An 18,567-nucleotide genomic window follows, 5' to 3' on the forward strand; every position below is an offset into this window, starting at 1 on the left:
AAAGACCATGCACAGCAATGAAGACACAGCACAGCCATAAAGAAATGAATACATTAAAAAAAAAATACCTCTGAAAGGTCAAAACCCTGATGCCAACCATGGCTCAGCCAGTCCTATTAAGACATCTTCACACAAAGGTCATTAAGAATTGGTCTCTGCCTTATCTTCTGGAACTGTGATCCAGCCAAGACTTGGCCGGACTTGAAAGGGCCCTGCTCTTCAAGAATCAGCAGGTCAAATCACTTAGACCTTGGGAACAAACATGTCCTTGTGTGCAGCCTGATAAACCATACCTGCCTGAAATACTTTCCCCTGAATCCTGGATTAGCAGAATTCAAAGGCTGCCCCACCTCCGAAAGTTCAAGGAGGGAGCGAGACAAAGACCTGGGAGGCCCCCAGGGCCTTCAGAGACTGCGTTCCGGATATGCTCCTTCCAGACCATGGAGTTGGATTCATTCCTTGGCACCAAAGAACCAATGGAAGCACTGATATCAAAGTTCACACCCACCAACAGGCATGACAAATTTCACTGAAAAGATGATTCTGTTTCCCTCAAAGGTCCAAGAAAAATAAGAGCCAGGACAGTCGGCTTTGTCTTCTGCTATCACCAGCTACACGTTCTGCCCTCTGAGAAAAGGTCAGCTGTCACTTGTTCTAGGCATCCATTTCAGCAAAGACAAAAACGGGACCTTTGGCAACTGGAACTGGAGCTGAGGTTCACAGTATGAGAACAGGAAGGTTGGAGAGCCCTGCAGCAAAATGCTGAGCCTGCCTGAAGTCAGGGCCCAGCCCAACCCCCACCCCAGCTCCCACTCCCCACTTAAGACATTAACCACCCCATGAGTCCAAATCACCCCCTCTCCCCGACTCTTACATTGTAAAGCTGTGGGAACACCACAGCATGATCATGCCAGGATGGCACCCCATCACAGAACATGGAGTGCTAGGAACCTAACAAATGACTGGGGCTTCTCTAAAATACAGAAAAAGCCTGAGGCCCACAGGATAGGCTTTAGAATTGAGGGAGCCATTAAATGAGATAATAAGTGAGAAGTCTGGGCTAGAGACTGGAAAATCCTGAATACAGATGAGCTCTACAGCAATCTCCTGATACCCTTTAAGCCTCATTCCTGCATGCTAAGTCACTCAGTTGTGTCTGACTCTTTGCCACCTCCAGGCTCCTCTGTCCATGGGATTCTCCAGACAAGAATTCTGGAGTGGGTTGCCATGCACTCCTCCAGGGGATCTTCCCAACCCAGTGATCAAACCCACATCTCTTAGGTCTCTTGCATTGGCAGGCGGATTCTTTACCACTAGCGCCACCTGGGAAGCCCTCAAGCCTCATTCTGGGGCAATTAGGGAAAGAAAAGGGGGCTGAGCAAATCATGTAACAAGCATGTTTAAAGCCCCCAGGCCTGCTTTCATGCTCTTGCCCACTTAAGACACAGTGTACTTTCATCCTGCACCCATCCTTCTCTCCCAAATCTCTGCATGTTTGGATCCTTCATGTCACACATTTCTGATACAATAATGTCAACTGACGTGGAGGCCATCCCTGAACGCCTTGCCTAAAGGGACCCCACACCCTCTCCCTCAGATCCCCCACTGTAGTGAAGGTCACTCAATGCTGAGTGCCAACTATGACCAAGGCATGCCACTGGCACCATGGAGTGACTCTCCCAGACTTCAGCCGTAACACCTAAAAGCCTGCCAGGGCTCGATAATGTATTCATTTCCATTAAGTCTAATGTACAATCCCTGTGAAGCATTACGGCAATGCCATTTCCTGACCAGTAGGACATGCCCAGCACATGTCCAGACACTCAACAGACAATACCTAGGAAAACAAGAGTGCTGACTCATCCCCCCACCCGTCTCAACCAGCAGGGAATGCAAACCTAGACCGTGAGGGGCACTGAAGAGAGGCGAGGTTTTGGGCCCACTTCTGAGAATCCGTCTGTCCTAATCATCCTAAGAATAGATATATTAAAGCACGCGATGAAATACAGATACTAATGAAGCGGAAAGAAAAAAAAAAATACTAGAAAAAAATAAAAAGGAAATATTCGAGCCAAGTATGAGATCATTAGGGGTTTCCCCAGTGGCTCAGTGGTAAAGAATCTATCTGCAATACAGGAGACTCGGATTCAATCCCTGGGTTGGGAAGATCCCCTGGAGGAGGGCATGGCAACCCACTCCAATATTCTTGCCTGGAGAATCCTATGGACAGAGGAGCCTGGCAGGCTACAGTCCAAGGGGTCACAACGAATCAAACACGACTGAAGCAACTTGGCACACGCACTCGTGAAATCATTAGAAAGTTTTCCAAAATTGTAACGATATACAAAAAATGCTTTTGATGGTACTGCTAATTTTTCAAAAGCAAAATAAAAATTATATTCGGTATGCAAAAAAAAGAAATACCAATGCTGTCACTCAGAATCTCTTTTCCCTTCTTCGTATTTCTCTGAACTTTCAAATTTCCTGCCATGTGCTATTTGCATCTTATAAATAGAGAACACAATGCATATGATAGGAAGAGAAGTTATTCAATGGAGGCCAGAATAGATAACTAGTGGGAAGTTGCTATAATAGCCCTGTGCTCTGTGATAACCTAGAGGAGTGGGATGGGGGTGAAAGGGAGGGAGGCTTAAGAGGGAGGGGATATATATAGTTATGACTGATTCACGTTGTTATATGGCAGTAACCAACACAACAGTGTAAAGCAATTATCCTCCAATTAAACGTAAATAAAATGTTTTTTTAAATTTTAATGGTGAGATCCTGGAGAGAACATCACAGGGTTGTGATGTTGAATTTTGAGAGTTCTTTACATGTCCTTGACACAAGCCCAACTTCAGATTCTCTCCCAATCTGTGCCCACCCCCACCCCACGTGGCCCTGTTTTTCATTCTTTTGCCAAATAAAACTTTGTTGTTCTTTTTCAGAATCGTTCTGGTTATTCTAGTGCTTTGGGTTTTCAATATTAATGATAGAATCAGACTGTCAATTTCTAAGAAAAAGTCTACTGGAATTTTTCTTGGGATTGCAATTTGTAAGGAATGCATTTCTTAACAATATTGCACCTTCCAACCCATGAACACGTGTCTCTCCATTTTTTTTTTAAGGTCTGCTTTGATTTATGTCATCAACTCTGTAGTTTTTGACACAAAGACTATTCAGGAACAGGTTTTGAGGGATTTATACCTAAGTAGCTTATTTTTTGTGCTACTGTAAAATATAGTCTTCATTTTAATATACAGCTCTTACTTGTCAATATACAAATGCAATTGATGTTTGTAGTTTCACCTTCTATCCTATTGTCGACTTAAGAAAAATGCACAACATGAGAGTTGCAAGTTAAGTTTTATTTGGGGCACTATGAGAACTGCAGCCCAGGAGACAGCACCTCAGATAACTCTGAGAGACTGTTCCAAACAGGGTAGGGGGGAAGGACAGTATATGTGTGATTTTGGTAAAGGGGGACTACATGAAATCAAGCACGTCTATTTCTTAGAAAGCTTCTTGTGGCCACCTGTTGCAAAGAGCCAACTCTTTGGAGAAGACCCTGATGCTGGGAAAGACTGAGGGCAGGTGGAGAAAGGGGCGACAGAGGATGAGATGGTTGGATGGCATCACCAACATGGACAATGGACATGAGTTTGAGCAAACTCTGGTAGATAGTGAAGGACAAGGCAGCCTGGCGTGCTGCAGTCCATGGGGCCACAAAGAGTTGGACACGACTTAGCAACTGAACAACAACAGTAATCAAAGAATATACTTTGATTTTTTTAAGTTTGTTTTATGGACCAGAATATAGTCTGTTGGTGAATGCTTCATACAGTCTTGAAAACATTCCATTCTACTGTTGCTGGGTAGATTGTCCTGTACAGGTCAGTTGGTTCAAATTAGTTGGAAGTGTTGTTCAGCTTCTCTATGTGTTTGATTTTCTGTGTACTTTTTCTATCAACTGAAAGAAGAATGTTGGTTAATCATTGGTTAACCTGTTGGTTAATCAAAGAAATCTCCAAATGTAATTGTGGGTTTCTCTATTTCTCTTTTCATTTCTGTCAGATTTTCCTTCATGTGATCTGTTGTTAGATATAGACATGTTTAGGATTACTACGGCTTCTAGGTAAACTGACTCTTCTATTATTATATAATGTCTCTCTTGATCCCTGATACAATACCTTGTTCTAAAATTTACATTGGTTTGATATTAAGATAGCCCCTATAGCCATACATATATATTTCCTAATCTTTCAAATTTTTCTTTTTAATCACACTTATACATGCCCACAGTTTAATGTCCTTCAGACACTGGTTGCATCCCCAAGCTGTTATCTGTGCTTCTGACCAACCAGCTACAAACTGAAGGTTCCCATGACCCCCTTCCTTAGGTTTGATTAACCGGCTAGCACAGCTCACTGAATTTAAAGTAACTCAGTTCATAAACTCAGTTTACAAAAGGATATGATAAAGGATACAGATGAACAGCCAGATGAAGAGATGCAGGGCAAAGTCTGGGATGGTCCCAAGCCCAGGAGCTTCTGTTCCTGTGGATCTGGGGTGCATCAGCCTCCTGATGTAAATCTGTTCACCAACCTAGAAGCTCTCCAAATCCTGTACTTCTGGGATTGTATAGGAGGCTCCTCAATTTGGCATGATCAATCATTAACTTCATTTCCAGTCCATCTCCCTTCTCTAGAGGATGGAAGGTGAGGCTGAAATTTCCAACCTCCTAATCACGGCTTGGTCTTTCTGGTGGCCAACTCCTATCCAGAAACCACCCAGGAGCCACCATCCAGTGTCACTTCATTAGAACAAAAGATGCTCTTATTGCATTTATCACTTAGGAATTTACAAGGGTTTTAGGAGCTCTGTGCCAGGAATTGGAGGCAGAGACCAATATACCTATTTTCTATTATCTCATGAGCTCAAATGAAGCCCATTTATCCAGTCCTCTAGCCAGAATAATGGAGAAGGGAATGGCCACCCACTTCAGTATTCTTGCCTGAAGAATCTCATGGACTGAGGAGCCTGATGGGCTACAATCCATGGGGTCACAAAGAGTTGGACACGACTGAGTGACTAATCCTTTCACTTTCACATGACTTGGCTTCCATGGTGGCTCAGACAGTAAAGTATCTGCCTGCAATGTGGGCGACCAGGTTTGATCCCTGGGTTGGGAAGATCCCCTAGAGAAGGAAATGGCAACCCACTCTAGTATTCTTGCCTGGAGAATTCTATGGACAGTACAGTCCATGGGGTCGCAAAGAGTCAAACACGACTGGGCAACTAACACTGTCACTTTCAGCCAGAATATAGAGGAAATCTTACGGAGATTTTGTAGTCCAATGTGCTGCACACTTTCAGCGCAGGGGCTCCCCAGGAATCAAAGAAGAAAACCTAAGGGAAAAAAGGAAGTTTATGCCTGAAAAACTTTACCTCCTTCCCTTACCTATTATTATTTACTCTCAGAGCTTTGGGGTATTTTCCTTTTATATTCTGTTCAGAGATTTAAATTGTGATTAGTGGGCAATATAGCAGGTGGTTGGCTTACATCATCTTGGCTCATGCATAGCCAAAGAGCTCATGAGTTCTTCGTCAAGACAGACCACATGCTGTGACATAAAACAATACTCAACAAATGCAAAAAGTTTAAATACATAACCACAATATCATTAGTTAAAAATCAGTAACAGATCGATACATTAGGAGACATGAGGATGATTCTAAATTAGACTACAAACCTCTAAATAACTCAAGGGACAATGAAAGCAAAAGGAAAATTGGAAATGTTTAATTTTTTAATTGTTTTATTAATTTATTTTTGGCTGCACTGGGTCTTCGTTGCAGCATCCATGGGCTTCTCTTGTTGCAATGTACAGGCTCAGTAGTTGCAGCACACAGGCTTAGCTGTCCCGAGGCATGTGGGATCTCAGTTTTCTGACCATTGGAAGGTGGATTCTTAACACTGGACCACCAGGGAAATCCCTGGAAATTTTTATAACAGAGTAGTCATGAAAAGACAACATACCAAGAATCAAAGGTAACACTTGCCAATATAGTCCTCCCTTACAGTCATTCTACCCCTCTTCTCTCCTCTAGGACTAGGACTTCTGGGATCCAGTAGAGAAAACAGAGGGAGGTGGCAGCATTTGCATCAGAACTGGGGTCTAAAAAACATTAAATCCAGTGTCATAAGTGAAAACCCCAGAAAAAATAACTCATACAAAAATGAATTGAGAGAGAGAGAGACAATTGGAAACAGGATGCCCCCAAGTTGACCTGGTTCATTGTGACATCTTCATATAGAAGCCGTCAAGGGCTGGCACTTACCCAGCCTCCTGTGGGGCTAAGTCTCGGCCAGACTGGAAAGGGCCTACCCTCCAAGAGTCAGCAGGTCAAATCACTGAGAGCTTGAGAACAACCGCATCCTTGTGTCCCGCCTGATAAACCTCATCTGAGTGAAACACCTCCCATGGATCCTGGATTAGCAGAATTCAAAGACTGCCACATCTCCTAAAGTTCAAGGAGAGAGAGACAAAGACCAGGAGGCCCCATCAGAGGTTGCATTCCAGATATGCCCCTTCCAGAACATGGAGTTGGGTTCATTCTTTGGCTCCAAAGAATCACTGGAAACACTGAAATCAAAGTTCACACCCACCAACAGATGTCACAGATTTTCACGTAAAAGGTGGTTCCATTTCCCTCAAAGGTCCAAGAAAAATAAGAGCCTGGACAGTCGGTTCTGTCTTCTGCTATCATCGGGTACACCTTCTGCCCTCTGAGAAAAGGTCAGCTGTCATTTGTTCTAGGCATCGACATTTCAGCAAAGACGAAAATGGGATCTTTGGCAACTGGAACTGGAGCTGAGGTTCACAGTATGAGAACATACTGTGGAGGTTGGAGGGGCCCTGCAGCAAAATGCTGAGCCTGCCTGAAGGCAGGGCCCCAGCCCAATCCCCACCCCAGCCCCCACTCTCCACTTCAGGCATTGAGTCCAAATCAGCCCCCATCCCATGAGTCCAAATCACCCCCTCTCCCCGACTCTTACATTGTAAAGCTGTGGGAACACCATGGCATGATCATGTCAGGATGCACTCAATCAATCACAGAACATGGAGTGCTAGGCACCTAACAGATGACTGGGGCTTCTCTAAAATACAGAAAAAGCCTGACACCCACGGCATAGGCATAGAATTGAGGGAGCCATTAAATGAGATAATAAGTGAGAAGAAGTCTGGGCTGCTGCTGCTAGAGACTGGCAAATCCTGAATACAGACGAGCAGTACATCAGGCTCTTGACACCCTTCAAGCCTCATTCCTGGGGTAATTAGGGAAAGGAAAGGGAGCTGAGCAAATCATGTCATGACCCTGCTTGAAGTTCCCCTGAAAAAGCAGTTCTAGCTCAGGGTAGCACGGAGCACACCTCTGGGCCGAAGCTCATATTTGTTTCCCTTCACTGGTGTCCAGAGCAGGAGTAAAACCTATACTTGTCTCCCGGGGCAGTTTTCTCTGCCTTCAGCCAGGAATCTTTCCTCCTACCTCTTGAACTAGTCAAGTTCTTACCCATGTCAGGTTCTTTGTACTTTTCCAAGCCCCAGACCTCTGCAGGCCTGGACCCCTCATATTTCCCCCATCAGGGATAAAATGTCACTCATCACCTGACACCCTGTCCAAAGAGAACTCACTCCCTCTCTCCATCTTTTTTTTTTTTTAATATCACTATCAGAAGTCAACCTATTAACAGTGTCCCCCACTAAGGTGTGAGCTCCGTGAAGGAGAACCTGTGTGTCTGGCCCACTACCTAGTCCCCACAGCCTACCGCAGTACATGGCAAAGAGAAAGTACTCAGTGATATCCACCGAATGAACGCAGGCATGAACACAGGCCAAGGGTCACTGAGAGCGTCACACTTTTCTTCAGGGATAGGAAAGAACTCACTGACGATCCCATCTCCCTGGCTCACAGCAGAAAGTAACAGTGGGTTTGGGGGGAGATTTGATATCTATTAATAGCAAGAAGATTTGAGTTCAGATCCTAAATCAGCTGGACTTCTTGGCGTCCTGAGGCACATACATAACCTCCTCTCTAGAACTCAGTGTTCTCATCTGCAAAAAAAAAAAAAAAAGGGCATGGAATGGGCTAGACCAGTGGTTCTCAAACCTGGGCCACTCGCCTGGACCATTTGTGGAGGCTTTTTCAACAAATTTCTTCAACTCAACCCTGACTTATTAAAGTATTTAAGAGTTAGGGAAGGGAGGATCCAAGAATTAAAACTTTTAACAATGACCCCCACCCCCAGGTGATAATGATCCCTGCAGGGACAGCCGGTTTTCTCCACTAGGAAAAGAGGGCAGGGCCAGGCCCACACCTGCCCTGAAGACTCCCAGAGAACCTTCCAGATGCTCTGCCCAATGCAATCCCAACTAGTGAAGCTTCCAGAACCAGCTTCATTTGCTTCAGACCCTGACCCACGATCATCCACTCATCTGTGGGTAGGTTGGCGAGTGTCAGTCTCTCTCACTTGGACCATCAGCTCCATTAGGGCTGGGACCCTGTGAGTTGTACACCCTTCTACCGCCTCCAGGAAGAGTGTATATGTGTTAGTCGCTCAGTCGTGTTTGATTCTTTGCAACCCCATGGACTGTAACAGCCTTCCAGGCTCCTCTGACCATGGAATTCTCCAGGCAAGAATACTGGAATGGGTAGCCATTCCCTTCTCCAGGATCTTCCTGACCCAGGGATCGAACCCAGATCTCCCGCATTGCAGACAGACTCTTTACTGTCTGAGCCACCAGGGAAGCCCCCAGGAACAGTGCCTGGTACAATATATATTTGTGGCAATATAGGAATGAGTGAGCACACAGGTCCTTTATGGTAGACAGCTGAGAGGCCTAGAGAGGCAAATATACTCAGAGAATCTCCAGGAGAGGGCTCACCATGATGTTACTACCCAGCTCAGTTGGACTCAGAGCCCTTTATCATGAAGCAGCAGATAATTAGCATGTTACAGGGGACAAAGACTGCCCAGTGAGGGGCGCGTAAGAGGCAGACAATACTAGATGAGTGCAGGGGAATTTCATGTGGCTGGAGAGCTGCTTAAACCCAAGAGAGAGGGACCATATAATCCCTTTGAACTGAATTCTTAACCCAGACTCTTTTTTTTTTTAATTAAAAAATTTTTTATTTATTTCTTGGTTGTGCTGGGTCTTCACTGCTGCATGTGGGCTTTCAATAGTTGTGGTGAGCAGGGGCCACTCCCTACTTATGGCGCACAGCCTTCTCTGCGGGGGCTCTCTTGTTGAGGAGCACAGGCTCTAGAGTGCAGGCTCAGTAGCTGTGGCCCACGGGCGGGGTTGCGCCGAGGCATGTGATACCTTCTGGGACCAGGGATCAAACCCAAGCTCCCTAGAGCCCCTGCTCCGCAGCAAGAGATGCTACAGCAATGAGCATCCCATGCACTGCCACTAAAGAGTAGCTCCCACTTGCTGCAACCAGAGAAAAGCCCAGACAAAAAAAGATAATTAAATGTAAAAAAATTTTTAAAGCTAACAGGCCTGTGAAGATTAAAAAGAAGGGAACAGTTACTTGGCCTGCAGAACATCTCAGAAAGACACAGACATCAAAACCATTAGCAGGTGCTGATCTTGGAAGTCAGCCTGTATCACATCACCCTTATCAGTAGGCTTGGATGGTGTCCCTACATGTCCAAAGACTTTTCCGAGAGACACTGGTCTATAAAAATGGGATGGCGCTTTTCCTCTGACAGATCGGAGGCAGAAGCAGGAGTAAGGCACCTCCTGAAAACTTGTGCCCACCAACACCAACCGATCGGCACCGGACGAGGTAAGAACTCTCAATAAACAATACACAAGAGAAAAGGTCAAAACTCCAGGAGGGAAACAAGCATAGGCCAGCTCGTCAAAGGATAGATGACTTGGGTTCTGTGTTTTGAATCTCTTTCACCATACCACTTTCCGGCTAAAACGTACATTACTCTGCCTAACGCAGTAGGTGTTAACAGGGGCCTGTTAGGCAACTGCTTTTAAAAAAATGGGAGATTTATTACTAGAATTATCAGCAGGCTCCTCTCAAGACAATGTCTAACAATACTGCCATCAACTCAGTCACAGGCACAGAATTTCTTATTTTTCCCTCACAAGACACTTACATGTTTCCTGAGACACTAATTCTAACTCCTCACTGATGAGGATAAAATTAAAAAATAATGAAGAGGTGAGTTTTTTCAAAAGCCAAACTTATCCAATGTGAAGGATTGTCAGTGGATTCCCATATGTCCTTCCCAACATTTCTGCAATAGCAGTTCTTCCTATGGTGTCAGTAAATAACAGGCAGCTTGACTTGGGCCATGCCGGCACATGGCGAAAGTTGACAAGCCCAATTTTACAAAACTTGACTGATTAGGAAATCCAAACAGAGAGGAGCTCAGAGTCTACTTGCTTCACTGAGGGGAAAGGCCCCAAGACACAAACCTCCATGTTACCTAAAACATGAGCAAAGGAAAAGACAATAGACTCCTGGGAACAGAGGAATCTGACCAGCAGGGGAGGGAAGTAATCTCTACTGGGTCACACAGCTGAGCTCAGAGTCAAACAGGGCTCTCCTGCCTGGGTCTAGACCCTGCCTTCTCATTAGCACTGAGGCTCCTCCGCTGCAGAGGATGATAATAATATTGTCTGGTGCCAGATTCGCTGGGAGAATTGTTGCAGATGAAGGGCTTAACACAACTGACCAGTATGAACATGAACCAATACTCATTAAGGAAATACCTATGGACACATCCCAAGAAGTAGAGTGGAGACTTACGCAGCTTACACATTCAGTCACTAAGGCTGCTCAGCGTCAGCCAAGAGGAAGATGCCCCACAGCCAATGGTCAGCGGGAGCATCCAGTGCCCTGCCCACAGGAGGGCCCCAAGAAGTGGATGAATAGGTTAACTTAGTCATTCAATACACACAGGTGAGCTTCCTACATTATGGCTGCCACCAATATCATAGTGTGGACTGACCAGTGCCACCATCAGACAAAGCCAGCGGCTCTCCCAGAACAAGGGAATGGGCTTTAAAAAGAGAGAAGCCCCGAAATGGTCTCACTCATAGGGAGATGACTCCGGCCTTGGTACACTGAGCTAACACGCTAGGATAGCCCAGTGACCAAGTGAGTGAGACAAAGCCAGCGGCTCTCCCAGAACAAGGGAATGGGCTTTAAAAAGAGAGAAGCCCCGAAATGGTCTCACTCATAGGGAGATGACTCCGGCCTTGGTACACTGAGCTAACACGCTAGGATAGCCCAGTGACCAAGTGAGTGGAGGCTGCCAAGCCGAGGGCTGATTCCTGGGGTGGTTTAGTCCTGATCAGGCAAAACTACCAGCTGGGGGCAGACAGTGGGTAAAGGTGAGCATACTGGCCACTCTGTAAACACGAGTTTCACCAAGTAAAAAATAAGAACACAGGCCTTCCATCTCAGCACTGTGCGGAGTTTAGAGCAACTGACATCCATTCACACTCCACAAAGGGACTGGCATGTGATAAGCTCACATCAACAAGGACACTGCTATACATTAGCTGCCTGAAAACAAGGAGAGACCTTGACTACCACAGGAGTGACAACACTCGCAGCTTGATCATTCAAAACACTTGAGTTCCCCAGCTGGTGACTCAGATCACTGAAAGGCTATCTGAATCCGGAAGACTGGTAGGAGAATGTGGGACCGTACAGTTAAGATCTGGGCAGGGCATGGCCTGTACTTAAAGGGTGCCACCAGCCCATAGACACCTCTGCGCAAAGTTAAATAAGCTGTAGAAAAAGGGGCCCTTCCTCAAGATACTGACTGTCATGGGCTAAAACGCCGTCCCTCGAATACGGTATACTGATCAGAATATTGACAATGTGAGTGGCACCTTCCTATAAGAGCTAGGACCCTGGCATGTGCACAACCAATACAAATATACTGGCAGCCCTGTGGTCCACTGGGAATGTGGTGTCTGACTAAGCCTTCCTTTGCAGGTATCGGCCACAAGATGCTGACCCTGTGGGCCTTGGCCATCATGCTAGCCATCCAGGCAGGAGCGCTTGACCTATCGACCTCACCTTCACAGGTGGGAGCCCCTCCTGACAAAATAACCTCTAGGCTTCCCGTTCATTTCCCGATCAGTGTGCCTGACCCACAAGTCCCCAGAATTTCCTCAATCAGAAAAGGCTCTCTACCTCCAAGACGTGCAGCTGGGACCTCAGGAGCCAGATGTTCACCCGTGGCCAAATACCTTGTGTCTAGCAGCAAACTCAATGACTGTAAGTAAGATTCGTTTTACCTGCACAGCTTTGACTTTCTACCCCTTCACACATGCTTTTCATCTCCAAGCCCAAAGGCTAGTTACACCTTCTGGACAGGTGATTCTGAAATAAGAGGTGATAGCCGTATCACCTTTGGGGCTTATTACCAATCAGCTGCCTGGACCCCACTCACAGACATTCTGGTGCAGCAGTACCGCCGCGGGCCGGAGGGCAGTTCAGACAGTGCTACACGTGACAGTTGTAACCCATCAAACAGCGACTTGGTGGTAGAGGCTGTTAATTTCACTGTCAGACATAAAAAAAAAACCTTAAAAGATATGAATATAGAATTAACACCCTTGTGGGGGCTTCCCTGGTAGCTCAGTGGTAAAGAATCTGCCAGCCAATGCAGGAGATGTGGGTTGGATTCCTGGGTCAGGAAGATCCCCTGGAGAAGGAAACAGCAACCCACTCCAGTATTCTTGAGTCGGAAATCCCATGGACAGAGAAGCCTGCCAGGGTTACATTCCAAGGGGCCTCAAAAGAGTCAGAGAAGACTTAGTGACTAAACAACAGCAACACGCTTGTACCCACCACTGAGACGGAGGAATAAAACGGGTCATAGGACTGAAGACCCCTAGGCTCCTACTGGGGCTGCACTGCTCCACCCTCTATCTCCTCTCCTGAGAAGGCCTCTGGCCTGATTCTTTTCCTCCTGCCATTTCTTTATATTTTATGACGTGGACATTCCTTCTCAAGATAAAAACTTGCACTAAGTGCTATAAAGTTTTCTAAAGGTGACCTGCTTGCACTGTCTCTCAAACCTAAACGTTTCTGAGGTAGTTCATTCGTGCTGTAATGAGAAATTCTGGTCCGTTCACTTTTGCTGCAGTATTGTACCCAGTGAATCCTCCATGATTCATGCAGCTAGTGGATTTCCTTTTAAAAACAAAATTGCAGTATAGTTGATACAATGTTTCAGGTGTACAGAAAAATGATTCAGTTTCTTATATATATATTTTTCATATTCTTTGCTATTATGGTTTATCATAAGGTTTATCATAAGATATTGGCTTCCCTGGTGGCTCAGATGGTAAAGACTCTGTCCGCAATGCAGGAGACCTGGGTTCAATCCCTGGGTTGGAAAGATCCCCCGGAGAAGGAAACAGCTACCCACTCCAGTATTCTGGCCTGGAGAATTCCATGGTCTGTACAGTGCATGCGGTCGCGAAGAATTGGACACAACTGAGCCACGATCATTTTCACTTTCATAAGATATTGAATATAGTTCCCTGTTGTATACAACAAGCACATGTTGTCTATCCTTTCCCCCACCCACTTGGTAACCATAGGTTTGTTTTCTAAGCCTGTAAGTCCAGTTCTTTTTTGTAAATATTAAGTATGTTCACTTGTATCATTTTTTTAGATTCCACATATAAGTGATATCATGCATTTGTCTTTGTCTTACTTCAGTTAGTTTGATAATCTCTAGATCCATCTGTGTTGCTGCAAGTGGCATTATTTCATTCTTTTTTATGGCTAAGATTCCATTGTGTGTGTGTGTGTGTGTGTGTGCACATGTGAACCACATCTTCTTTATTCATCTGTCAATGGACATTAGGGTCACTTCCATGTCTTAGCTATTATAAATATTGCTGCTATGAACATTGGGGTGCATGTGTCTTTTTGGTTTTTTGTTCGCTTGCTTGTTTTAATTTCCATTTCTTATTTATTTGGTTGTGCCAGGCCTTAGCTGTGGCACACGGGATCTTCAGTCTTCACTGCACCATGCACAATCTTTAGTTGCAGCGTGTGACCTCTTAGACACAGCATGTGGGATTTAGTTCCCCAACCAAGGATCAAACCTGGGCCCCCTGCATTGGGACTGGGGAGTCTTAGCCACTGGACCACAGGGAAGTCCCAGCATGTATCTTTTTTAATTAGTGTTTCTGTCTTTTCTGGATATATGCCCAGGAGTAGAACCCATGGGTGAAATGGTAACTCTATTTTTAGTTTCTTAAAGAAACTCCATACTGCTCTCCACAGTGGCTGCATCAATTTACATTCCCACCAACAGTGGAGGAGGATTCCCTTTTCTCTACACCCTCTCCAGCATTTATTATTAAATGTAAAAGTCTACATTTATAAATGTAGACTTTTTGATGCTGGCCATTCTGATTGGTGTGAGGTGCAGAACCACACGGATGGAGAACAGGAGATCCAGATCAGCGAGCTCCATTACCTCCCTAGCCACCTCCTGCCCTACACAGCACTTAAAATCAGTGCTCGCTCACTTGGCCTGCCCCCAGGGAATCGTGCTGCAGGTTCCATCATATACCCCTGGTACCCCTGAGGCAAAACTGGGCCTCAGAAAAGAGAAGAGCCTGCCCCAGGCCACTTGGCCTTCAAGGGGCAGAACCTAGACTATATGTATATACTCTGGGCTGCTAGGCTCAAAAGCTAAACTAGGTCCTTTCATGCCATGCTCAAATTGCTTTAGAGTAACATACTCAATACCAGGTTGGTCTCAGGTAGGTGCTGCTGCTGCTGCTAAGTCGCTTCAGTCGTGTCTGACTCTGTGTGACCCCATAGATGGCAGCCCACCAGGCTTCCTCATCCCTGGGATTCTCCAGGAAGAAACACTGGAGTGGGTTGCCATTTCCTTCTCCAATGCAGGAAAGTGAAAAGTGAAAGTGAGGCCACTCAGTCATGTCTGACTCTTAGTGACCCCATGGACTGCAGCCCACCAGGCTCCTCCATCCATGGGATTTTTCAGGCAAGAGTACTGGAGTGTGCTGTCATTGCCTTCTCTGCAGGTAGGTGCTAGTAGAGGCTAACTCCTAAGAGGGGACAGGTATGTTTCTGGAACACCAGGCTGTCCTTGTGGGGAGCAGTGGCAGGAATTGATATTTCGGGGAGGCATGATATTAAATGCCTATGGGTCCCACAACTCAATGGTGCTGGCTCTCCAGCTGGAAAGCTTCCTCTGGCTGAACCGGCTGGGCAGCTAGCAGCAGGATCATTTCTCTCGACCCTTTTCAGATCTGAATGCCACCCTGACCCCGAAGATAGAGAACATGCTGAAGTGCGAGGAGATAAATCTGGCCGGTGTGTTGGGAGAAGTGATATCCACAGTGTCCAACTCTGGCCTGCTGTCTGTGTTAGATCTTACTTCATCCCTTGATATCCTTGGAGGTGGTGGCCTTGGTGGTATTCTGGGAAAGGGGAGCAGCAACAAGTCCCCAAAGCATCCCCAGTCATTGCTCTCAGAAGCCACTGGTGCTGTCAGTGACCTCGGCCAGGGGGCTCTGGGCAGTCTGCCACTCCTTGGTGGAGAGAATGCTGTCAAAGAACTTGTTGACAGCACTGGTCTCTTGACTGGTGACAAACTCAAAGAAACCACTGAGGGCATACTGAACAGTGTGGTGCCAAAAGACACCAACAGTGCGCTCACTGGCCTGCTGGGAAATATCGACTTGGCAGATCTCTTGTTAGGGTAAGTGCTTCCTTGACCCTAATGTCTGGCACAAGACAAAAGCTACTGTTTGGACATACCAATGTTCAGCCCCCAAAAGGGCAACCACGTTTTCATGAAGCAATATTTTAACTCGGTGCTGAAAGGCTATCCTTTTGGGGGGAAATATGATCAAGATTTGTTGACCTTAAAGAACTGGGCCACCTTTTTTTTGAGAGTGGCAGTGATGTCTGTGGAACTGCCCCCAAGAGCCAGAACTATTACGTTTAAAAAAAAAAAAAAAGGAAGGAGGAAAGAAAGAACCAAGTGGGTAAGGGGGCTGGGGAGTCCCTGAGATAGATGGGTGGGTAGGTTGTTAACTGCCTGCTTCAAAGGTGTTTCTCTTGTTACCCAGACTGATTCCTTGAGCCAGGACTGACACTTATACTTGATGCTGTCACTTTACAGATTAGAGGTTGAAAAAGTGACTGTGGAGAACATGATGTCAACCATGACAGGCAACGGGATCCTTGTCCACGCCGTGACTACTGCCTTCATAGGTGGAAACGGGTGAGCCTATTTCCAAATCAGTCAGCTGGGACAGGCTGGACTAGTGACTTAAGGTCTAGTGTCCAAGAGCCAAGCAGAGACAACAACGAGTAAGGCAGGATGGTTGAGGATGGAGCGAAAGGGGCACCAGGCCCAGCTGCCTCTCTCCTCCAGCCCCGAGGAGCAAGGTGGCAACATAACACCACAGCACCCCACTCTCAAATAGTACTAAAATAAAAGCCAGAAATCCAGATCTCCATGTGAAATCTGCATAATTTGATAGATGAGCAATGAAGACAGAAACCATGGAGAACTCATTTCATATCAACATGTACACTGGTCTTAGGGGAAATTCAGTTTAGTTCAGTCGCTCGGTCGTGTCCGACTCCTTGTGACGCCATGAATTGCAGCATGCCAGGCCTCCCTGTCCATCACCAACTCCCAGAGTTCACTCAAACTCACGTCCATCAAGTCGGTGATGCCATCCAGCCATCTCATTCTCTGTCGTCCCCTTCTCCTCCTGCCCCCAATCCCTCCCAGCATCAGAGTCTTTTCCAATGAGTCAACTCTTCACATGAAGTAGCCAAAGTACTGGAGTTTCAGCTTTAGCATCACTCCTTCCAAAGAACACCCAGGACTGATCTCCTTTAGAATGGACTGGTTGGATCTCCAAATATGCCTTCCAAATAATCTTGACCCTCCAAGGAGAGTCAACTCACTCTACAAACACTTTGCTAGGAAGCTGAGAGGAAACAGAGATGGTTAAAATGCCCTCAGGAAACTAGAGATTTAAACACGCATGTGTATACACATTCACTCATCCACCTAATGGGTAGTTAATAACTGCTGCTCTGTACCAGATGCTGTGTTGGGCAGAGGGAAGACTAAAGGCAGGTGGTCCCTGCCTTCAGTGGATGTCAACATTTGGGGGAGGGACAGGTTAACAGAGGAGGCCCAGGGCACCCAGGAAGATGTGAGAGGGGCAAGGGAATCCACACTGGGAAGGAGATTTCTTGGACTAATACATTCATATCCCTGATACTTATCACTGATTAAGCTCCAGCCAGGCCCTTAACTGAGGTAGTCTGAACTCATGAAGCCTCTTGACAACCTCATCAGGAAAGCAGTCCTGTTTCTAAACTAGAAAACCAGTTTAAACCAGGAAAACCAGTTATAAACCTTGCTCAAAGTCCCTCAACCAAACGACAGCAGTGACAGGATTTGAGCCCAGGTGTTCAGCTTCCAGAGTCCATATCTGTGACCACTACAGTTAACAGTGTCAGGGAGAACCATCTATCTTCTCCAAAATATCTGACTCAAAGAAGACCAGGCTCTGGAAAACTGTGGGTTTTTCCTGTCCATTGTCACCCACACAACAGACAACTGGGAGTGCTGGGCACAAAAGTGAACTTGTAATGGGCATCTTGTTACCAGTCAGCCTGGTGCCACCCAACAAAAAAAGACCCTTGAAGCCTGGTTAGGAGGGTGATTTTGACAATGTTTATTGAATACCTTTGAACCAAGCTCTGAATTCTATGCACAGGAGATTGGCCAATGATGGGGCATACTTATTGGAAAGCACCGAGCTTACCGTCACTCAAATAACCTGGTGATTCCCAAAATGCCTATCACTTGGCTGAGTGACATCTTGCAATGGGACCTGGGTTCACCTGCGTCTTGTTCTCCACAGCCTAGCAGGACCTGTAGTCAGCATACTGGGATTTCAAGTGCATGCAGATGTAACTCTGGAAATTGGAATTTCCAGCAACAACACACAATGTGTCAGCCTCCTAGTCCAGGAGAAGAACATCGAAGTCAAGAACGTCAACCTGCAGATAGCAGAGGTGTATGTGAGACCATTTTTTCTCATTTTCTGGATCAAGTGGCCTATATGTCAGGATATCCTTGCTTGTACCACACCTAGAGACCAGCTCAGCCAACCCAGTGGTTTGAACCATCAATAAAGGAGGCCCAGAGAAGGGCCTCTGCTTGCAAATGGCCCACTGGGCCTGAGCACAGCCTTCTCTCACTCTGCCCGTGTTCTCTTTGCTAAGCATACTTTTGTACTCAGTTCTATTTTCCTGCATAAGCAATCCATTCACCTAGATCAAAATTCAAATGACTCAAAAGCCATGCAGTACACGTCTCCCTCTCACCCATATACACCGGCTAATTATCCTTCCTGGAAGCAACCAATGGATCCAATTTTTCCATTGGCTTTCAGAGATATTATTTGCTATGCAACAAACGTGCATGTGTAT

General features: G+C 46.0%; 1 protein-coding gene across 1 annotated transcript in view; it reads right to left on the reverse strand.

Moving 5' to 3' along the window:
• Positions 1–3,353: 3,353 nt before the first annotated feature.
• The window catches only part of CDK5RAP1 (CDK5 regulatory subunit associated protein 1), a 64,244-nt gene continuing 49,030 nt past the window's right edge, over positions 3,354–18,567 (reverse strand). Inside the window, exon 15 of the mRNA XM_061437286.1 lies at positions 3,354–6,525. Coding sequence (XP_061293270.1) covers positions 6,463–6,525 — 63 coding nt within the window. The 3' untranslated portion in view covers positions 3,354–6,462. The remainder of the gene's footprint in view (positions 6,526–18,567) is intronic.

Source organism: Bos javanicus, chromosome 13 (genome assembly GCF_032452875.1).
Source record: "Bos javanicus breed banteng chromosome 13, ARS-OSU_banteng_1.0, whole genome shotgun sequence".
NCBI lineage: Eukaryota > Metazoa > Chordata > Mammalia > Artiodactyla > Bovidae > Bos > Bos javanicus.